The sequence below is a fragment of the Meles meles genome, chromosome 8, assembly GCF_922984935.1.
Source record: "Meles meles chromosome 8, mMelMel3.1 paternal haplotype, whole genome shotgun sequence".
NCBI lineage: Eukaryota > Metazoa > Chordata > Mammalia > Carnivora > Mustelidae > Meles > Meles meles.
Genome location: NC_060073.1, coordinates 45,057,967 through 45,082,305, shown reverse-complemented (window position 1 = coordinate 45,082,305; position 24,339 = coordinate 45,057,967). Strand labels below are relative to the sequence as shown.

The window sequence follows — 24,339 nt, the reverse complement described above, 5'->3', positions numbered from 1 at the left end:
CAAGAACCATAAGATACCTGGGAATAAACCTAACCAAAGAGGTAAAGGACCTGTACTCGAGGAACTACAGAACACTCATGAAAGAAACTGAAGAAGACACAAAAAGATGGAAGACTGTTCCATGCTCTTGGATTGGAAGAATAAACATTGTTAAAATGTCTATACTGCCTAGAGCAATCTATACTTTTAATGCCATTCCGATCAAAATTCCACCGGTATTTTTCAAAGAGCTGGAGAAAATAATCCTAAAATTTGTATGGAATCAGAAGAGACCCCGAATTGCTAAGGAAATGTTGAAAAACAAAAACAAAACTGGCGGCATCACGTTACCCGATTTCAAGCTTTACTACAAAGCTGTGGTCACCAAGACAGTGTGGTACTGGCATAAAAACAGACACATAGACCAGTGGAACAGAGTGGAGAGCCCAGATATGGACCCTCAACTCTATGGTGAAATAATCTTTGACAAAACAGGAAAGAATATTCAATGGAAAAAAGACAGTCTCTTCAATAAATGGTGCTGGGAAAACTGGACAGCGATATGTAGAATGAAACTTGACCATTCTCTTACACCGTACACAAAGATAAACTCGAAATGGATAAAAGACCTCAACGTGAGACAGGAATCTATCAGAATCCTAGAGGAGAACATAGGCAGTAACCTCTTCGATATCAGCCACAGCAACTTCTTTCAAGATATGTCTCCAAAGGCCAAGGAAACAAAAGCAAAAATGAACTTTTGGGACTTCATCAAGATCAAAAGTTTCTGCACAGCAAAGGAAACAGTCAACAAAACAAAGAGGCAACCCACGGAATGGGAGAAGATATTTGCAAATGACAGTACAGACAAAAGGCTGATATCCAGGATCTATAAAGAAGTTCTCAAACTCAACACACACAAAACAGATAATCATATCAAAAAATGGGCAGAAGATATGAACAGACACTTCTCCAACGAAGACATACAAATGGCTATCAGACACATGAAAAAATGTTCATCATCACTAGCCATCAGGGAGATTCAAATTAAAACAACATTGAGATACCACCTGACACCAGTTAGAATGGCCAAAATTAGCAAGACAGGAAACAACGACCCTCTTACACTGTTGGTGGGAATGCAAGTTAGTGCAGCCACTTTGGAGAACAGTGTGGAGATTCCTGAAGAAATTAAGAATAGAGCTTCCCTATGACCCTGCAATTGCACTGCTGGGTATTTACCCCAAAGATACAGATGTAGTGAAAAGAAGGGCCATCTGTATCCCAATGTTTATTGCAGCAATGGCTACGGTCGCCAAACTGTGGAAAGAACCAAGATGCCCTTCAACGGATGAATGGATAAGGAAGATGTGGTACATATACACAATGGAGTATTATGCCTCCATCAGAAAGGATGAATACCCAACTTTTGTAGCAACATGGACGGGACTGGAAGAGATTATGCTGAGCGAAATAAGTCAAGCAGAGAGAGTCAAGTATCATATGGTCTCACTTATTTGTGGAGCATAACAAATAACATGGAGGACATGGGGAGATGGAGAAGAGAAGGGAGTTGAGGGAAACTGGAAGGGGAGATGAACCATGAGAGACTATGGACTCTGAAAAACAACCAGAGGGTTTTGAAGGGGCGGGGGTGGGGGGGTGGGAGGTTGAGGAACCAGGTGGTGGGTAATAGGGAGGGCACGTACTGCATGGAGCACTGGGTGTGATGCCAAAACAATGAACACTGTTATGCTGTAAATAAACAAATAAATGAATAAAAAAAAAATTAAAAAAAAAATGTGGATAATAAATGATACTCACTACTTAAATAATTTTATTTTTAGTCACTATTTTAGATAAGATGGTCATGAAGACATCTGTGATAAGACATGTGAGTGGAGACCTTAAACTGCTGGGTAAGCCATGCAAATATCTGGAGGAAAAGCACTGAAAGTAAAGGGAACAAAGGGGTACCTGGGTGGCTCAGTCAGTTAAGTGTCTGACTCTTGACTTCAGCTCAGGTCATGATCTCAGGGTTGTGAGACCAACCCCTGCATCCAGCTTTGCCTACTTAACACTGCTATTAAGGTGAACAAAAGTCATCACAAACATAAGGTCCAAAATTAAGTTCCATATCTTCCATCCAAATCTGCCCCTCTCCTGGTTTCTCCCTCTCCCACCCCCTCCCCCCATCCACCCTCTGCAGCTAAGAAAACATCTTCCTAATTGATCTGTTTCCATTTTCTCCCCTCTTCCTCACTCTATTCTAGCTAGAAAGACACACCTTATATATACTAGGCACCCTCCTCCTCCCCTAGATAACCAGATAGTTTCTTTCTCTCTAGTTCTTTGCTCAATTTCATCTTCTTAATAAGGTCTTCTCTGAATACAAATGTTGAAACTGAAACATTACCCTCCTTTATTTTTCTCTGTAGTGCTTACCACCTGATACAGCACATGTTTTGCTACTTTCATTGTCTGTCTCATCCAACTAGAGTATAAACTAAGAGCTGGGATTACAGTTTCATTTGTTTGCTGCCATATCATCAGCACCTACAGCAAGCCTCACAATGAGGAGATATTCAACATTTACCAAATAAATGAATATGTTTATATGCTGACAAGAATATTTCTTCAATAGTGAAGAAATCCTTTACTATTTCTTCTCTTACATCTCATTACTTACCCAGATCCTGCCAGTTTTATCTTCTCAATATTGTTAATCAGATCCCTCCTTCTTGCCTTAGCCACACTCATTATCTTCCACTTGGAATACTATAAAACACCTTCCTAAATAGTCTCCCTGAAACCAATCCTGCCAGAATTCAATGTAACTTATACAGTATGGCCAGAGGGATTTCAAAGCTTGGGACTAAACAAGTCACTCACCCCAACCAACCCCCTATCATCAGCTAAAAATACCTTTAATGGCTAAAGCAGCAAACCTTCTCCATAAAATAGCAAATAGTAAATTGTTTAGATTTTGCAGAATATACAGTATCTGTCCCAACTACTCAACTCTAGTATTAGAGCACAAATGCAGTCACAGAAAATATGTAAACTAATGAGTGTGGCTGTGTTCCAAAAATTGTTTATTTACAAAAATAGAAAGTGGACTGGATATGGCCCTCTAATCTAGAGGACAGATTAGAAGTTAACATGGATTATAAAGTGGTAATTTATATCTGGTATCTCCAGTGTCCTTCCCAATCTTCCTGTCACACTCTGTACTCTATTACAGAAATGCATATATTTCACATGCATCAAACCTGTATCAAACCTGTGTGTTGTTCACATGCCCTTCCCAACTATCTTCTAGCTAACCTGTACTGTTGACTTGGCTCAGGCAAACTCCCTTCTTAGAGGTTTTCCATGAACTCTCAAGTTGGAAGAGTGCCCTTCTTTGATCTCCCAAAGAACGCAATGTATACCTCTATACTACATTTACTATACTATATGAAATTTTGTTTAAATCCATCACTAGTTTTAAGTTCTTGGTAAATGGGAGCTAGATCTTTCATTTTCATAACTCCAGCACCTAGCACATAGTAAACATTCAGTTAATGCTATCTGAATTGAACTGAAGTCTCCTCTTAGTAATAAAGCTGAAGTGAGGTGAAGTGCTGACTCATGCAATATTGAGAAATTTGGTTAACAAGATGGCTCAGAAAAACAAGTCATCAAATGTCAACATCAAGAATATAGTTTTAATCATCCTTCTATAATATTTCCTCCACCACCACACTAATATTTAAGATAGAACAAAGTCAAGAATCCTTAAGTCATCATGCCAAAATGTGAATTAAGACATACTTCAATTTGAAGAGCCAGTTCTACTTGATTGTGGTAAGAATCTAAAAGTTCTTCAACAGGGTATCTGAAATAAAGAACAATTACTGTGACTGAAGGATACTATATACAAATACTTTGTTTTATTCACCAAAATAAAGGTATTCACATCCAAAAGCAAAGTTTGAAAACCTGAAATTAATGTTTTAGATGCCACACCTTATCATGACTTCTTTGTAAGGTTTTTCCATTTGATGCAGGTGTTTGTTTAAATCCACAGGTGTTTTATCATCTTCTGCCTAAAAAAAAAGGTGTATATATATACATTTTTAGCAGAAAAATAAAATCCATTCTTTGGTCTTTCTATTGCCAAATTAAATATGGTTAAGTGTATGATAAATTCTTGAAACTAAAGTGATTTTTCAGAACAGAGGCTAAAATATTATCAGAATTAAATGCTATTTATAACTGAGTGAGGAAAAAAGTAAATCAATACTCTAAAAAATTCATTTTATAAATTAAAAACATAAATGTCTTAAGTCTAGTTTCTGATATATAAGTAGCTCCCAAAGTAGTAACTATTTCTGTTCTGTAAGGAAAGAATAAGGAGCTTTAAAAAAACAAAAGTTTTTATTTATTTATTTTTTTGACATTTTATTTATCTGAGAGAGAGCACAAGCTGGGGGAGAGGCAGAGGTAGAAGCACACTCCCTGCCGAGCAGGGAGCCTGAAGTGAGGCTCAATCCTAGGACCCTGGGATCATGACCTGAGATGAAGGCAGCTGTTTAATCGACTAAGCCATCCAGGTGTTCCAAAACAAACACTTTTAAAGATGGCTGACAGCCAAATGAAAATGATGGTGGGGTTGGATCAGATGTGGAAGAAGTCATCTGAATGTCTGCATTAGTTTTCTAATGATAATCAAATTGCCCCCAACTTTACCCTCAACAAACAAGGTACCAGTCTCTTCCGCCATACTAAGTCTTTAGTATGTAAATATATTCAAAAACATCATTCCTTAAGAAACTAAAGAAAAGCCACTGAAGACTCCTAAAATATACTGAATTTCATGAAATAGTTTCCACCCAAGTGAAATAAATTCTATGAAACACAGGAGTAAAACCTAAGAAAATAAAATAAAAACGACTGCTATTTTCCATCCAAGTTCTACCAAGTGAAGAATAATTCTCTTTAAAGATTAAAGTTTGGGGCACCTGGGTGGCTCAGTGGGTTAAGCCGCTGCCTTCGGCTCAGGTCATGATCTCAGGGTCCTGGGATTGAGTCCCGCATGGGGCTCTCTGCTCAGCAGGGAGCCTGCTTCCCTCTCTCTCTCTCTCTGCCTGCCTCTCTGACTACTTGTGATCTGTCAAATAAATAAATAAAATCTTTAAAAAAAAAAAGATTAAAGTTTATCAAGTGTTCGTACAGTAATAAATTAGCCTAATCTCCTGTACTCTAATGTGCTTTAACTTCAAATGAAAGTACTGTATTTTAAGCTTTGCGCAGTGGCAGTATCGTAGCCAATGAGGTTTATCCGAGGCGCGATTATTGCTAATTGAAAGTACTGTATTTTAAGAAGAGAAATAGTTTTCTTTGGTGCAGAATAATGTATATTTTTCAGTTTGATGCAAAAGTCAATGTGGATCTCTTCTTCCCCCAAACCGTATTTAGTATTCAAAATCTTTCCTCCTTCCTCATTTCTCTTTGACCCCAATGTTTTCATTCTTGCAAAACCATTACAAATCAAGCTTTTATTTCCTCCACTCTGATTTTCAAATATGCCTCCAGCTCACAGTAGTATGCTACCTAAGACTCTACGATTGGCTATTATTCCATGTATTATTCCAATCTGCTGAAAACCCTTGTTGCGGGTAGAATTAGTTCCTCATTCCAATCCATTCACCAGTCCAACCCAGAAATCTTGGAGAATGTACAAATTGCAAATTGGCTGATTAGGAGAATTACTCAGATTCAACCAAATGCAATTCAGTTATGAGGTACATACTTACTGTTCGGGCCAGATTTTGACACATTGCGCTCAAGGTCAAAAGTTGTAGTTTAATCTCTGTGTCCCATTTTCGGCAGTTTTGAATATATTCATGACTTCCAAGGCAATGATTACTATTAAAATATATTAATTTTCATCAATGTTATTCTCAAAGTAGAAATTACAGAGGTAAGAGTAAAATATAACTTCTATCTGCATCAGAACTGAAGAGAATGGTAAAATGTAGAGACAGTTTTTTAACCAAGTGTGGGCACTTAAATAAAAGAGTAATTCTACATGAGAAGAGTCACAACACAAAAGAAAGAAGATGAAGATAAAAAAAAAAAAAAAAAAAAACAAGAAAAACTAGGGCAGGGCATTTTGAGTAATTTAAAATACTAAAATCTGTAAAATAACTGCACTAGAAGCTAGATATAATAAATTATCTCGTTCAGAAAAAAATCATAATGATTATTTTAGGCAACTAAAAGGAAGTCACAGATGACCACTTTGTGAAAAGTAATGGTACATGCTACAAAAGGAAAATGGAGTCTATAACGATGTGACTTTCGACTCTCAGCACAAAGAGCCATTAAATTCACTTATCAACCAATTACCCACCATTCTTCCCATTTAAGACTATATGCTTGAGGGCAATACCACGTTTTAATTATGTCTGATAGCCCTCCACTGTCTTAAACACATCTTAAAGTGTATCTCAATATAAGCTTATTGATCCAATGAATTAACTTAGTAGGACCCAAAGTATTCTTAGAGTACAAATTTAACTTGAAATTTTTCTAATTTAACTCCTTAAAATTAAATTTCAAAAGACGTTGCTCAGTAGTTAAATGAATACTTACTTCTGCAGCACTTCCTCTTGACCACAAACTTTCAGAACATAGCTGCCAACATCTACTTGATTCAAGTCATCATGTACCCAGCAAAGGGCTTGCATTATAATGATTTCTACAGTAGAACTCACTGTAAAAGAGGCATCAGTTTCATTTTGCTCATTTCACTCTATACACTTGAGAATGTAATTCTTATCATTTAAGAGAGCCTATACAACAGAAATATAATGTAGGTCACATACAGAATTTAAGATATTCTACTAGCCAGATTGAGAAAAGTAAAAAGAAACAGGTGAAGCTAATTTCAACATATTTTATTTAACTTAATAAATCCAAAATGTCATTGCATCATATAACCAGCATTTTAAAATTACCGATGACACAGCTTATTTCTTTTCAAATTGGGTCTTTGAAATCCACTGTGTATTTTACGTATATAGCACATCTCACTCTATATTAGCCACATTTTGAGTACTCAATAGCCACATGGGGCTAGTGATTACTGTATTAGATAGGGCAGATCTAAGTAAGCTAAGAAAGCCACCTCCCTACCACAGACTCCTCCAAAAAGGTTAACATTTAGCAGGATATAGCAAACAATGATTTAAACGAAATCATAAGGAAAAAATAATTTTAAATGTTTTAAATTTTAAATGTTTGACATGTTCGTAATAAATTTTCCAAAGAATAAAAATATAGCAAGTAGGAAGTATTGTTCAATTATTGTTCATTACAGTAGCTGGATACTAAGATTACAAGACACTAAAAATTAAAGTAACCTTTTAAAGTAATTTACTTCTAAGAGCCCCTATGTTCAATTTAGAAAACAATTATTCAGTTCAGACTTCATGAAAATCAACAGATTGGCAGAAAAGGCCATAAAATATCTAATGCAATGGGTACATTTCTGAATAGCCAATTGTATGGTAATACTTATCATCTGGACACACTTCTATCATAATGTGGTTAAATTTCTTAACAGAGATGTACATTGTAAATGTGCACGTTTATGAAGAACCAAACGATAAGCATTCGAGATATTTTCTCAAAAAGTAATGATGTCTTTTTTATATTAAGTCTTGATATATTAAGTCTTTAAGTCATTATTTTTTCCTCAAAAAGTAATGATATCTTGATATATTAAGTCAAAACCATACAAATTGAAACACTTTCATCAGTGTTTACTATTTCTATCAAGGGGCCTATTGATCTTTTTTCAATTTTAGTAGTAATTCTTACAACATAAGGGTTTTAAATAATCCCCAGATCAAAATTCAAAGTATGTTTTATAAGAATAGTTTTTCCTTTAGAAACTAAAAGAATAATTATTATAGTTGGCTAACATTTTTGTTTCAGATTCATATTTTTTTCAAAGAGCCTTGAAAAGTGCAAAGCTACAAAGAAAGTATCCAAATATTGGACATTTTCCTAGTCATAACCATGACAGAAAAAAATGGCATCATTTTTAGGTCAAAGTACTGTAAAAATAAAGGCTCTTGTTCTACTGCTGGAATCCCATTAAAACAATATACATCATGAGACTCAAACTATGACAAAAAATTTCCTACAGACTTAAGGATACATTTCTAGAAAGGATATCCACACCAAATTTGGAATAGTTAGAACTAAAGGAAGATTATCTACTTCTTAGAAGAGCTTAGCAAGATACCTGGAATTTCAATTTCACTGACAGCTATTTAAAAACAAACACTCTTCTTGCCATAAAATGAAAAAAAAAAATTGGGACTATAAATCGCCTTTCAATACCATGCTTTGGGACCTTGGCCAAATGCCACCAATTAATCAAAATTACCCAGCATTTTTCACAGAAATATGCAGTCATAAAGGTAAACTATTTTCCCACTAGTCCTAACCAGAAAAGTATCCAAATGAATGCCATTTTTGTGAAAAGGGTAACTAATGAATGTTAAGTATTTTTTTTTTTTAAGATTTTATTTATTTATTTGACAGAGAGAGATCACAAGTAGGCAGAGAGGCAGGCAGAGAGAGTGAGAGGGAAGCAGGCTTCCCGCCGAGCAGAGAGCCTGATGCGGGACTCGATCCCAGGACCCTGAGATCATGACCTGAGCCGAAGGCAGCAGCTTAAACCACTGAGCCACCCAGGCGCCCCAAGTATTTTTTTTTTTTTAGAGATTTTATTTATTTATTTGACAGACAGAGATCACAGGCAGGCAGAGAGGAAGGCAGAGAGAGAGGAAGAAGCAGGCTCCCTGCTGAGCAGAGGGCCCGATGTGGGGCTCAATCCCAGGACCCTGGGATCATGACCTGAGCCCAAGGCAGAGGCTTTAACTCACTGAGCCACCCAGACGCCCCTGAATGTTAAGGATTTTACCACACACACACATAAAACACAAAATTTTTTAAAAGGATACCTAATGATAACAGGGTCAAGAATGATTAAAATAACATTTTAAACATTTCTCCCTAAACAGACCAAAAAGATGGTTGGGAAACCACAAACCTACCATCACATGTAAAAGTAACTGGCAGTTGAAATCCTTCAATTTCAATGGAGACCTTCACGCTGGCATTTTCTCCACATATATTTCTTTGCACTGTAACTGGACTTAACAAATAGCCTGGATTTGTGCAGTGATTGGTATATGGAAAGTTGGTCTTCAATCTGTTCACAAGAAAGAAGAAGTTAAAAATATTTTTAAAGCTGCATTTGAGAGCCCTAAACAAAACTTTGCATGCTTACTACCATTCAGTTCTGTGTCTTTGTTCAATTCTAAAGTAGCTCATGAGAACTGTAATGAATGGACCCCAGTCAAACTCCAAATACCAGCATTTGCCTTTTAGATAAGAGGAATCCAAGAAAAGAGATTAAGTAGTGCCAAGAGATCTGTGGTAACGCTAGCAACATTAACCAGGCATACACTGGATACAGGGCATTAAATGAGGTTTTCTGCTTCAGATTTTTTGGCTATACAGTATAATTATACAAAAGGAACACTTTTAATGAATCTACTGAGAATACAGCAAAGTAACCCTCAACTGCAACTGCTAGAGGAATAAAAAGTTTGTTGTCTTTTAAAAATCTTTTTCTTAGGGCTTTCCCCCCTACATTTTGGGGCCAGAGGGTGGTTAGACAACAATAAAAAATCATTATCAGTTTTTACCATGCTGTAGGCCTTTATTCTCTCAAAGTGATTTCTAAAACTTAGGGAATGGCAAGAATTTCCTGTGAAGGTATTCACAGGAACAACATAGTTTTAAAGTTAAATACATGAGTACAGTATATATGGCTCTTCTCCAACATCACTTTCTGTTACCAGAAAACAAAGGAAAATTTGATGCCTTTTTAAAATTTGTAGCCTTCCTTTAACTGACTTTTTTCTGGAGGTTAGAAGACAGGATCCAATTCTCCTGAGTGCTTTTCACAGGAATATAAATGGAATGAATGCTTGAAGTATTATGTATTTCCCTCCGTAGAGATTAAAATAATCAAGTCATAGGAATAGAATAAAATAGTTTGGGAAGACAAAAAGAAGAGGATCAGGAGAGGGGCACCTGGGGGGCTCAGTTGGTTAAGTGTCTGACTTTGATTTCGGCTCAGGCCATGATCTCAGGGTCCTGAGACTGAGCCCCTCGACTGAAGTGTGCCTGAGCACTCTCTCTAAACAAAATCTTGGGACACCTGGGTGGCTCAGTCAGTTAAGCATCTGCCTTCAGCTCTGGTCATCATCTCAGGGTCCTGGAATGGAGTCCGGCATCCGCACTCCCCACAGCGGGGAGCCTGTTTCTTCCTCTGCCTGCTACTCCCCCTGCTTGTATGCTCTCTCTCTCTCTCTCTCTGACAAATAAATAAATCTACAAATAAATAAAGTCTTTAAGAATAATAATAAAATAAAATCTTAAAAAAAAAAACAAAAAAAGAAAAGTTTGAGAGGCAGTGAGTATAACTGTACATGGTCTCTAGAGCCAGACAACCCGAGTTTAAATCCTGACTTTACTACTTACCAGCCATGTAACCATAGGCAAATTACTGAATCTGCTTCCAGCTTCCTCTTCTACAAACTGAGGACACTACCACTAACTTCATAAGGTTGTTGTGAGAATTATGTGAACTAAGTTTTTTAAAATAATTTTTAAGATTTTATTTATTTGACAGAGAGAAACAGTGAGAGCAGGAACATGAGCAGGGGGAGTAGGAGAGGGAATGAAGATTCCCTGCTGAGCAGGGAGCCCAATGAGGGTGTCAATCCCAGGACCTTGGGATCACGACCTGAGCCGAAGGCAGACGCTTAACAACTGAGCCACCCAGGTGTCCCTATGTGAACTAAGTTTGTAACACACTCAGAGCAGTGCCTAGTAACAGAGGCACTACAGGCATCTTGTCAAATAAATGAATAAACGAAAAAATCTGAGTTCTGCACTGTGGTCTTAAGTACCACAAAAGATCCAATATTAAGAAGAAGAAAGTAGGGGTGCCTTGGTGGCTCAGTGGGTTAAAGCCTCTGCCTTCAGCTCAGGTCATGATTCCTGGGATCGAGCCACGCATCACATCAGGCTTTCTGCTCAGCGGGGAGCCTGCTTCCCTTCCTCTCTCTCTGCCTGCCTCTCTGCCTACTTGGGATCTCTGTCTGTCAAATAAGTAAATAAAATCTTTTTGGAAAAAAAAAAAGAAGAAGATAAGAAATTAAAAAAAAACTAATATAAGTTGGGGTGCTTGGGTGGCTCAGTTGGTTGAGCGTCTGCCTTCAGTTCATGTCATGACCTCAGGGTTCTAGGATCAAGACTGGTATTGGGCTCCCTGCTCAGTGGGGAGCCTGCTTCCCCCTCTCCCTCTGGCCCTCCCTATTGCTTGTGTTCTCTCTCTCTTTCACTTTCTCTCTCAAATAAAGAAAATCTTAAGAAAAAAACTACTATAACTAATAAACTTATATTGACATTGGAAATGCACATTTATACATGGATACAGCACCTTCAGATATTTAACTGTTTCAAACTTACCCCTCTACAACATAATAATATCAAGACCTTCATTGGACCTTGCCCAAGATTCTTTTTTCTTATTAATTTACTAGGTATTCTCTTGTTTTCTACACTATAAAATAGATACTCACAGCAAATCACGTATCAGAGAATTCTGTCTATATCCAAGCAAGATTTCAAGTTTCAGAAATCCTTAAAGATGATGAAAGGACAAGCAGACATTCCTGATAATAGCTCAGAAATTTATTAGACTAAATTTCCAGTGATCAAAGTTACATTCAATGAACTTGATTTGCTAGGGTAGGTTCCTTCAACTCCTTTCCTTTTTTTTTTTTTTTTTTAAAGATTTTATTTATTTATTTGACAGAGAGAGATCACAAGTAAACAGAGAGGCAGGCAGAGAGAGAGAGGGAAGCAGGCTCGCTGCTGAGCAGAGAGCCCGATGTGGGACTTGATCCCAGGACCCTGAGATCATGACCTGAGCCGAAGGCAGCGGCTTAACCCACTGAGCCACCCAGGCGCCCCAACTCCTTTCCTTAAAGTGAGTCCTTTTTTGAATACATGCACCCCAATGAATTTTATAGCAGCATTATTTATAATAGCCAAATTATGGAAACAGCTCAAGTGTCCTCTGAATGATGAATGGATAATGAAGAGGTAGGAATATTGGAATAATGGAGTATTACTCAGCCATAACAGAGAATGAAAGCTTGCCATTTGCAATAACATGGATGGAGCTTGAGGAGAGTATTATGCTAAGAGAAGTCAGTCAGGAAAGACAAATACCATATGATTTCACTCATATGTGGAATTTAAGAAACAAGCAAATGAGCCAATGGGGTAGGGGGAGAGAGAAAGGTAAAAACCAAGAAACAGACTCTCTCTGTCTCTCTCTCTTTTTTTAATGTAGGTTCCATACCGAGTATGAAGTCCAGCGTGGAGCTTGAACTCACCTGACCTTAGATCAAGTCAGACCCTCAACTGACTGAGCCACTCAGGTGCTCCCAAGAAACAGACTCTTAACTACAAAGCACAAAGTGATGGTCACCAGAGAGGAGGTGGATGAAGGGATGGGTTAAATAGGTGATGGGAATTATAGAGCACACTTACTATGATGAGCACAGGTGATAGATGGAAATATTGCACTTACATGTTAACTGGAATTTCAATAAAAACTTCAAAAAAACGAGTCCCTTTTTTACACAGCAACGTGAATGTACTTAATATCACATACCTGGACATGTAAAACTGGTTAAAATAGCAAATTTCACACTATGTATGCTTTATCACAATAAAAAATTTTTATAGGGAGCGCCTGGGTGGCTCAGTGGGTTAAGCCGCTGCCTTCGGCTCAGGTCATGATCTCGGGGTCCTGGGATCGAGTTCCGCGTCAGGCTCTCTGCTCAGCAGGGAGCCTGCTTCTCTCTCTCTCTTTGCCTGCCTCTCTATCTACTTGTGATCTCTGTCTGTCAAATAAATAAATAAAAATCTTTAAAAAAAAAAAAAAATTTTTATAAATGAGGGGCGCCTGGGTGGCACTGTCAGCTGAGTGCCTGACCCTTGGCTTTGGTTCAGGTCATGAGCTCAGGGTAGTGAAATGGAACCCCATGTTGGGTTTTGTTTTTTTTTTTTAAATGAGTTCTATCTCTGCTTGACATCTTGGAAGATAATCCAGAAAAAAACGGTCATTTTGTTTCTGCAATACTGACATTTCTTTATTTTTATGGTTTTGTTTGCTTTATGAAAATTGGGGAAAAACTAAGATGATAACAGATTCTTTAAAGTTGGGGTTTTTTTGTTTTGTTTATAACTAAACTTTTAAACACACAAAAGCAAATTAAATTGCTGAATTATTTAAATAAACCATCAGAGGTGTTTTTATGGACAGTCTCATATATTGAAGCTTGATATTCTTAAGTTATAACAATACAGATTACTCTTTAAACTCTCATTTTCATTTTCTCTAAAATTTCCACTTCCCTGTCATCACCAAAGAAACAGCTTTCTTGGCTTATTTTATTTTTTTTTTAAAGATTTATTTATTTTAGAGATACTGAGAAAGAGTACATGAGTAGGGGAAGAGCAGAGGCGAGAATCCCAAGCAGACTCCCTGCTGAGCACAGAGACCTAACTGGGGCTCAATCCCCAAACTCATGAGATAATGACCGCAGCCAAAACCAAGAGTCAGATGCTCAACCAACTGAGCCACCCACGTGCTCCTTTGTTTGCTTAATGTGGCTCTACAGTTCAGGAAATTTAAATCCTTTATGGTTTATTTTCCTACTGTGTGCTCAATCAAGCTGAAGTTAGGTACAGACAGCCAAATCATGCAAAATCAGAAGGACAGGAAAAAAGATAAAAATGAGGGCTTTTTAAAAGGCAAAAATAAAAATTACAGAAGTCTGTATTGTTTAGAATAAAATTACCTAAATGCAGAAGTTAAGTCCTTGAAAACATACAAGGAATCATTGGGATCAAGACACTATTGCAGGATATAAATATTAGATTTGAACTGTATAGGAAAAAAGAAACTAGAAGGCTATTTAAAATGACAAATATAAGGTGTAGTTTCTCATCCTATCCTAAGAAACCATCAAAAACTTTGGTACCTAATGTTCTTCTAAGAACTTTCTCTGGAACTATATAAGTAGCAGATCCAGCAAGCTTTATCAATTATGATAAATGAGAGAGGAAAGAAAACAAGAAATAAAAACCAGAAAGATGCAGTAATAATGAAATGTCCTGAATCACAGCATTACAGTCCTTCAAACTAAAAAATACTCTTGAGATCACTAATCTAGCTCCCTAAATTCACACACACACACACAAAGTCTTAGAACCTGCAATGTATCAGAGTCTGTTATACAAGTAATCTTAATTGTAAACAAGTATCTTGACAAATCTTTCATAGCTGAGTTTAAATGATTAAATGAATCATTTTAAGAGATTTCAAAAAGTAAGGAGTTTAAGGAGTAAAAGTATAAATACTTGTTTAAAAATTCCAGTGCAGAAATGACCATACTGGGGAAAAAAAAAATAGAGCTATTAATTTCTTCAAGAGATATCTCCTGACCCCAATCTCCAAAGTTGCAGGGGAAGAACTGAAGAGCCTAGAAGATGGCTTCAAAAACCCCTCTGCTTCTTACTTCTCTGAAATATTTTTTGGAATCACTCTCTACTAATGGAAATAAAATTACAAAAGAAGTCATTCTCTCCTTACTTCATCTGGGGTTTCAGATTACACAAACCACTGTGCACGTGTATAAATAAAAATAATCATTTTAGCTTAGTGGCAGAGTCTGCGTAAATAACTATATGATTCAAATGGGGAGAAAGGTAGATCTCAAGACAGCCTAATTTCCCAATCTGCAAAGCTTAAATGCAATAATCACTCAAAACAGTCTAACAGAAAGCATATAGGGCTTATTTAGGGAGAAAACTGAAGGAACTAGATAAACACATAACAGATTACTTCCAAAATTAAGGCAAAAGAGTATTTCCAAATTATTAACCTCACACACATATGGTATAATGACAGGAAGGCATAGGTAATTTACAATACGTGTAATTTGAATACTAAGTCACCTAAATGTCTCTTCTATCTTAAAAACTTTTCCACAGGGAAGAAAAAGTGCCTCTACTGATATTTTTCTTCTTTTTCTCCCCTAAGGTATTCTGAAGAAAAGAAATGCTGGTTAAGAGGTAACAAAGACAGAATTTTAATGAAATATTACCAATAGTCTAGAAAATCTAGTTAGTAAGCTCCTTAAACATTAAAATGATGTATATACTCAAAAATGATTTGGGAACCCCACACTCTGCTTCACTTACAGCAGACCACACTGAGGAAAATACTGAATTCAATGAATAAATCCCTCAGTGGTGATATACTTTCTTCTGATAACAGATTTCAACCCCTTGGCCACAACGTTTGTTGTTCCACTCTTTCCTTCCATGGGATTTTTCTATCTGGTGTTGGCTGAGGGGATTCCCTTTCCTCCCTTCCTGCAAGACCATTAGAATATAAAGTCTGAGTAAGGGGTGCCTGGGTGGCTCAGTGGGTTAAGCCTCTGCCTTCAGCTCAGGTCATGATCTCAGGGTCCTGGGATCGAACCCCACATCAGGCTCTCTGCTCAGTGGCGAGCCTGCTTCCCCCCCTCTCTGTCTGCATCTCTGCCTACTTGTGATCTCTGTCAAATAAATAAAATCTTAAAAAAAAAATTAAAAAAAATAATAAAGTCTAAGTAAGCTACAAGTGGCTATATTCCCTGCCTTCAAAACCCCACCTGCAGTAGTAGAAAATGAAGCCAACATTCAGGGAGGAAGGGCAGGAAGAAGGAAAGGATGAAAATGGGAAAGAAAGGGGAATCCAAAGGGAGGAGAGATCAAGCACAAGCATGTAAATTCCAAGATCTTGCTGTAACTGAGCTCTGCTCCGTCCTTCCTCTTTCTGCTATAGGGGTTTATGAATCAATACATGACTGTTCTTTAAGCTAGTTTAAGATGGGTTTCTAGCACTCACAACAGAAGTCGACTAATATAGTGATACAATGAAAAGAAAACACACTGAATCAGAAGCAAAGGAGACCTGACTCTGCTGCTGGCTAGCTGAGTAAATTTTAGTAGGTAACTTCTCTGAGTCTGTTTCCTCATCTACAAGAAGTATTAGACATATTTAAGATAAAAAGAATATTTCAGAAATGCATTTTTCTAACATTTGCTCCTATAATCTCCTGTTGTACAAGCATCTCTTTAAAGTTTTTGAATGTCAGAGAGTTTACAGTAAATTAAGTCTCCCTAAAACAAAACCAGGGATTTTTTAAGTGTACCAAAACTTATATATGTTTAAGCCATGTTTTCAATGGTTAACAGTGCAATTACTGTCTGACCTCAATTTTTTCTTCTAAGTATTCACAAACTAAACAGGTTAGGAAGGATACAGGTTCAACTACAATTGTTGTTAATGTGTTAATTAATGGTCTTGAAATTTTAGCCAGAGGGAGAAGATAACTGAAATTTTAAAAATCTTAGAATTATTAGTACTAAGCTTGTTTTCAAGTTAACTTTTTAAAAGTATTTAATAAAAAAACTTTATAAAGAAAAATTCCTTACTTTGTAATGGACTGACAAAAAGCTGCCACTTCCTCATTCTGTACTTCAATTTCTTGTAGAAGAGAACTTCCAGTTGACAAACCACTGGTCCCATTTGGGTCTTTCTGTAACCAAAAAAAATGTTTTTATTTTAAAAGTAAAAGATCTCTAAATGTTAAACAGCAGTAGAGCACAAACACGTTTTTACAAAAGTATGTACAAAGATATGGAGGGAAAACAAATCATATCAATAGCAAAGTTTTATATTATAGATTTCTATCTTTGTAAAAGTAATACCAGCTAAGCCTTGAAGTTAATTGGTTTACTTGCTCAAAAGCAGAAGCAGGTTGTAGTTTGTATTGGTCAACAAGAATGGAATGCTGAAGATATTTCCATTCAAAATCTTCCCAAAATAAATGCTTCAGAAAGTTAACGGCTGAATAAAATTAAAGGACTACGCTGTTTTAAGAAAGTGAAAAGATCAAGCCCATTTGGGACTCCTCTAGAAACCAGGAATTCTATTTTTTCAACTTTGGCCCAATTCCAAGAAGGCAGCTGGTTCTTTATGTAAGAGAATGAGTTTTAGGAGTTAGCAGGCATTTTCCATCTTAATAAACTTATGCACACATCCTGACAGTTCTTTAAAAGTTAAGTTTATGTCTGATCAAACTCTGTGTGCAATACTTGAATGAGATAAATTCACTACCCAAGCAGAGCCAAAGAGCAGAGTCCATTTGGAATTGTCTTTTTGAAAAAGGATTTTATTTATTTGAGAGGAAAGTGTGCCTATTTGTGCAAGTGCCTGAGTGGTGAGGTTGGGGGAGGGGCAGAGGAGGAGGGAGAGGAAGGGGGAAAGAATGTTAAACCAACTCCATGTTGAATGCAGAGCCCAACTCAGGGCTGCCGATCCACAATCCATGACCTTGAGATCATAACCTGAGCTGAAACCAAGAGATGCTTAACGGACCAGGTCACCAAGGCACCCCCATTTAGAGGTGTTTGGATTTACTACATAAATAGTCTGACACAAATTTCAAATGTAAATTTCCTTTGAAATTCAATAAATTAAAATTGGAATATTCTCAATTCAAAACTAAGTGGATGAGAATATAGTACATACATTTCAAGAATTCTAATGGAGTTCAATGACCATGGCACACAAAAAAACCTTGTCAGAAAAATTACAGCAACAACTCCTTTATGAATTTCCTTCTTTTAAAGTGTATCAGAGCCCCTTCTCCTAGAATGGGATATGCACATTTAAGGGGGGGAAAACAAAACAAATCTTGAGTTCTAGAAAAACCACAACTAAAAATAACACAACTCATGGGAAAAACAGAGTTAAGGCAAACTATTCAAAATCCACGTAACTTGCGGGCGCCTGGGTGGCTCAGTGGACTAAGCCGCTGCCTTCGGCTGGGATCATGATCTCAGGGTCCTGGGATCGAGCCCCGCATAGGGCTCTCTGCTCCGCAGGGAGCCTGCTTCCTCCTCTCTCTGCCTCTCTCTCTGCCTGCCTCTCTGCCTACTTGTGATCTCTCTGTCAAATAAATAAATAAAATCTTAAAAAAAAAAAAACAACAAAATCCACATAACTTGTAATCAAGGCCTCAAATAAAATAACAAGTCCTTATAAAAATATGTGCACAGTTAAATCTCCACTTGAATTTGCACCTAGCATTATGGTCTTAGATCCTCTGAAGCCTTAAACCCTGGAACTCCTGCTTCTACTCAAGACCAATTTCAATGAAGTAAAAATACAATCTAGAAAAAATATATATAATCTAGGATGTACATCTTCATGAAAGTTCTCAAAGCAAAGAGAAAGATCTTCACAACTTTGTCTGCACTTACTGGTCTTCACCAGAGAGCTTAACACTGTGGAACATGGAATCATTCTTGACACCACTCATTCAACCACCATCTTCACTAGAAGACAACACTTCTGCAGGATTTCCAATGTTTTCCTTAATATTTTCTCATATTGATAAGGACTTCTCTTTAATTATGAGAAAGTTTGTTCTTGATTGTTTTAAAATGTTACATGCTAGAAAGGTTATGTTTGAACAAATGTCACTTCTCCATTTTACTGACATCAAGCCAATATTTACCAATTATATGAGTTAATTTGTGTTATAGAAACAAGCACTATAGCAAATAAACCATACAACCCTGAAAATAGGATTTGATATTCCTAAAAATTCTCTGGCCTGACATATCAAGTTTGCCATAATCTAATGCAATCACATTTCCTAGAACTTCCCAAATGATTTCTATGTTCCAATTAGTTTGAATCACATCCTATTCCTATAAAACACAAACTGAACTATCCTGCCTCTGAATCTTTTAGTCTTCAATGACCTCCTCCTAACCCGCCCTCACAACTCAAGTCAAAATCTGTTATTTTTGAAGGCCCAACAAAATGCTACTTCATCTATAGTGCCCTTCATGATTACTCAGCATGAAACAATTCTCCCCTCCTGCCACCTTGAAGTATTTAGTCTGAACCAAACACCATATATCATCACTTTCTGTTTTATATTTATCATAATGTGAAAGCCCTTTGAAAATAATCTAATTTTACTCAATGTTATATTCTTGTATAACTTAATCTCCAGTTCAGAAAACACCCAATCATTGGTCCAATTTGGGAAAGGGAGAATAGAGAGTTGTTAGTAAGTATAATTTCAGTTTTATATGATGAAAATTTATGGCGATGGATGGTAGTGATGGTTGTACAACAATATGAATGTATTTAATACCAGTGAACTATACAATTAAAAATGGTTAAGACAGTAAATCCGCTTATGTGTATTTTACCACCACTCCCCCCCCGCAATCTAGCAATTACTGAGCATTTATTACATGTCAAGCCCTGCTATATGAAATTTTTAAATATATGTTTTATTTATTTCTTACAGAGCTCTAGTAGGTGGGTAATATAATCCCCATTTTACAATGAGGCACAGAGAAGTTAATTAACACAAGGTCACACAGCTAATACAATCAGAGTTAAGATTTCAAACCAGGAAGCCTAGCTTCAGAATCACATGCTTAATCACTCTGCCATTCTCACCTCTCAAAAAAGTCTCCCTAAAAAAAACTTAAAAACATAATGAGAAAAACAACATTATGGCCTTTGCAGGAGCAATGCTATATAGAAAACATGTACTTTTGCATGACCCAATAATCATCTTTCCTTCTTTAATTCTTTTTCATGTTTTACTTATTAACAGATTTTGAATCTCCTTAGTGGCACTTATAGATTTTTTTTTTTAACCAAAAAAATTGTACTATTCGGAGTACCTTTCATGAATTAGGTCTTTCCTTTCAAGAAAATTATAGATCATAGATCACACAGATCATTTAATTTCTGCAATATTCTATATAACTTTCAACTGACAGTGACAGAAATAGACTACAACTAATTCTCTAGTCATACATCAAGATAAAAACACCACCTGAAAAGTTAACTCAAAATGTTCTGTTTTTATTTTGTTTTTACAAGTAAAAAACAGCTGAACTGCCAATGTGTCATCTCATATGGTAACATTAGGGGTTTTGTTTTTCTCCATTCTTCCTGGAACAATTTATTTTTTTTAACATTTTACACTTTACACCTATTCCCTCAACTTTTGCCCCCAATCCCAATCCCTCCCTTTAATTCCAAACAACCTAGGCATCAAATAACCTCTTTTCTCCCTTGATCTTGCACAAACCTTTATGTAGCATTCAAAGCTTTCTATTTTGTACTACAGTTATATGCATATACAGTGTCTCTCCTTCTAAACCAAGTTCTTTAAGGATTAGGTCTGTGAATGATTAATCTGTAACCCACACACTGTATCCTCAAGTATTTTTCAACAAATGAGACAAAAAATTGCTAATGCTATTATCTAATATACAGAAGAAAGAAGAGGTCTGTGGGGGGAAGACAGTGAGCTCTCTAGTAATATAGTTAGGTTTGTAAATTCATGTAGTTGGTTACCATCTAGAAGTATCCTATTCCAAGAGCTAAAGGCAGAGATTTGAGGATCATTTAATTTCTGCTATTTTCTACTGGGAAATTTCTCTCTGCTAATGGCTGTAGGCATCCATCAAGATCAATGGGAGAGCAATATCCCACATATACACGTATGTAAAGAGATTTACTATAAAGCATTGGCTCCCTAATTATAGAAACTGACAGGTCTGTAAGTTGGCAAGCTGGAGACCCCGGAGATAATGGTATAGTTCTCATCTTAGTCCAGCAGGTTCAAGACCCAGGAAGAGCTGATATTTCAGTTGGGAGTCCAAAGGCAGGAAAAAAACCCATGTTCCAGCTCAAAGGCAGTTAGGCTGGAGGAATTTCCCCTCATTAGAAATAGGGTCAGGGTGCTTTGTTTTATTCAGACATCTAACTGGTTGGATGAGGTCCACCCACATTAGGGAGGGCAATCTGCCTTTACTCAGTCTATTGATTCAAATATTAATCTCATCCAGAAACACCCTTACAGACAACCCCAGATTAATGTTTGACCAAATGTCTGAGCACCCCAGGGTACAATCAAAGGGACACACAAAATTAACTATCAGAGCATCTCAACCACAGAGAACCAAGGAGTCATATCACTGCAGGAATGTAGAGCAGTAGCTTTCAACCTAACTTGGAGCCTCAAAATTAAGCACCAACCAAGAGAGTACAGGTAAGAGATATTAAAGACAAGAGCAAAACCTTGGAGAAATGCCTATGTTTAGAAGCTAGACAAAGGAAAAGGGGGATTACAGGAGGGAAACTAGGAAGTAGATTTAACTAGGACACAGAAAAGAAGTTTCAAGAAAAGGATGCAGTCAGCTGTTGCAAATGAAGCAAAAGAGTTGGACAGTGATTATGCTCACTAGATTGGCAATTAGTATTCATATTATCAGAAACAAGTTTCTGCAATACAATGAAAACAGGAGAGACTGTAAAGGCAGTAACTAAAAATTCTTCTTTAAAGAGTAATGGTAGAAAATATTTTGGGGAGACAAAAACAAGAAAAGAGGTGAAAGAATTAAGTTTTGAAAAAGTGAAAGAATAGCTCCTTCATCCAAACCAGAAAGAAGAGGCAAATCTGAAGTGGGCAAATGCATACCAAAAAATGGTCCTAAACCTCAGTAGTTTTAAAAAAAAAAAAAAGTAGTTAAGGTCATCCACCAGAGGTGGTGGAAAGGGTGGATTAAAGAAAATGATGAAGGTTTGAAATAATGCACAAAACTCTAACAGTATATGCTTTGTAAAGCAGTTTTAAGAATGGGAAAGCTTTACACCTACACAGATGGAAGGGTCATGCCATACTGTCCCAGAAATTAGACTGAACACAACACCAAATTTTCTTTTCTTTTTAGAAGATTTTATTTATTTGACAGAGAGACACAGTTAAGAGAGGGAACACAAGCAGAGGGAGTAGGAGAGGGAGAAGCAGGCTTTCTGCTGAGCAGGGAGCCCAATGCAGGGCTTAATCCCAGGACCCTGGGATGACCAGAGCTGAAGGCAGACGGTTCATGACTGAGCCACTCAGGAGCCCCCTAAATTTTCAATAAATGTACTTTAAGTGGGGTGTGTGTGTGTGTAAATATTATATGTATATAACAGTTATTATTTGGAACAAAGTTAATCACTTCTTTATATAAATTTTTAAATAGTTTTAAAAAGATACTTCACTAAGCTATTGAAATAGTTTACTACGTTCAGCTAGACAATGAAAATCATGTTGTTCAGTATTCCTCTTATTTAGGGGCACCTGGGTGGTTCAGTCAGTTGAGCATGTGACTTTTGATTTTGGCTCAGGTCATGATCTCAGGGTTATAGATCAAGCCCCAAGACATGCTTCAAACTTCAGTGTGGAGTGCGCTTGGGATTTTCCTCTCCCTCTGCCCCACACCACCCTATGAAATAACTAAAATCTTAAAAAAAAAAAAAAAAAAAAAAGATTTCCCCTTGTTTAAAATTAATGACAGACATTCTGCCAATGGGGTATATAAATGCTTATAATGTTAATACAGTTAACTTTTAGAAAGAACTAAAACCCATAGAACTTTGCAAAGCCAGTTCTATGAAAATAATTTGATTACTAAAATCTTTGCAATCGCTCAAAGTAGCTAAATTTATAGCTATTAACTAAAAGTCTGATTTAAACTTAAGTTGCCATAAGACAATTTTAAACTCTTTGCTGCCTTTTCCCGGTATTGGTCACAAAAATTTGAACCAAAGCCTTTAGATTATTAACAAAAGACACTAAAAGGGAACAGGAAGTAAGCTTGCTGACTAAGAAGAAAAACACTCTTTTTACCACAAAGCATAAAATTCTTAGAGGAAATGAATACTTCAGCATGTAAAGTAATTATAAAGAATATGCACTGCTATCCCCCCCAAAATATGAATATCAGAGAAAAGTTTTAAAATAACCTGATAGAAACCATCATTATTAAATGACTACTTATAAGTCCTATAGTCAATATTTAACTATATTATCTGCCTCCTTGAATTTTCTTCCTCATCGGTCCTTGTTCTATTTTCTGGAACAATGGACTTTAAAATTAAGTTACTAACTCGAATTTCTCAATTCACATCAAAAAATATAAATGGGATTTGCTTAATTTTAACCTTTTTATAAAACTTTCAGAACCTGCTGCCACTTGTCTATTAAAATCTAGCACAAAAATCCTACTTACTATAGCACAAAGGTAATATACTTAATATACTGTGAAATTTAGTATATCACTATTTCATCTTTTTTACAATACCATGATTTTCAGTTATTCTAGTTCCTGAATTGATTCGAGAAACTATGTCCAAACTACAAAACTTTATTTTTTTTTAAAGATTTTACTTATTTGAGAGAAAGAGTGAGAGAGCTCATAAGCAGGAGGGAAGGGCAGAGGGAGCAGCAGACTCCCTGATGAGCAAGGAGCCCAATTTGGGACTTGATCCCAGGACTCTGGGATCATGACCTGAGCTAAAGGCAGATGCTTAACCCACTGAGCAACCCAGGTGCCCTCAAAATACAAAACTTTCAAAGAAAGAAAAAAGTCCAGTTCCTCTTACATGGGAACTTTCCAAACTTTAAATATTACTCCGGAAAGGGATCCCAGAACTCATCCAGTTTAACTAATAAGGGACAGAAGCAGAAAAATGTTCACCTTTAGCCCGGAAGGCTGACTGATAGCCTGTATAGTTTCAAAAAGGTTGCTATATTCTTCAAGAGTCTCATGTAAATCTCACCAATAATTAATATCAAACTGAATGATAAGCACCATAGAAATATTATGAAAGTAGTTTTACGAGTAGAAATTCAAAGACATCTAATGATTTAATAATCCCTGCACGTCCCCTCCCCCTTGAGCACTAAGCATATAACCACCAGTTTCATACAAGTTAAGCTCTTTTTGCCCATGGGTCCTGTCCCCATTCTAATTAAATAAACCAAGCTGCACCACAAAACATCTCAAGAATTCTTGTCACACTCAACAATCCCACAACATAACCATCTTTATTTTACAGATGAAGAAACTCAGATCTACTAAGTGACTTATCTCCAATTAATAGTCTCTTCAAAAAATAAAAAAAATTCAGGCAAAACATTTCCAATCTTTTCAACAGTTCCTTAAAGGACTTAGCTTCTAGCTCCTGAAAACTGCAGTTGTCTCTTTTCAAGA

At 36.6% G+C, this 24,339-nt stretch overlaps 1 protein-coding gene and 1 non-coding gene across 4 annotated transcripts in view; one reads left to right on the top strand and one right to left on the bottom strand.

Annotated features, from left to right (window-relative positions):
* PIK3C2A (phosphatidylinositol-4-phosphate 3-kinase catalytic subunit type 2 alpha) overlaps positions 1 to 24,339 on the bottom strand; it is a 108,525-nt gene that overhangs the window by 51,664 nt on the left and 32,522 nt on the right. For all 3 annotated transcript variants that reach the window (XM_046015018.1, XM_046015016.1, XM_046015017.1), the window contains exons 3-8: positions 16,684 to 16,787; positions 9,099 to 9,256; positions 6,622 to 6,742; positions 5,781 to 5,892; positions 3,991 to 4,070; positions 3,796 to 3,859 (exon numbers count right to left, since the gene is read on the bottom strand). In XM_046015018.1, coding sequence (XP_045870974.1) covers positions 3,796 to 3,859; positions 3,991 to 4,070; positions 5,781 to 5,892; positions 6,622 to 6,742; positions 9,099 to 9,256; positions 16,684 to 16,787 — 639 coding nt within the window. The remainder of the gene's footprint in view (positions 1 to 3,795; positions 3,860 to 3,990; positions 4,071 to 5,780; positions 5,893 to 6,621; positions 6,743 to 9,098; positions 9,257 to 16,683; positions 16,788 to 24,339) is intronic.
* On the top strand, positions 5,266 to 5,403 carry LOC123950090. Its single transcript, XR_006820123.1, has one exon. It is a non-coding gene; the product is annotated as a U4 spliceosomal RNA (small nuclear RNA).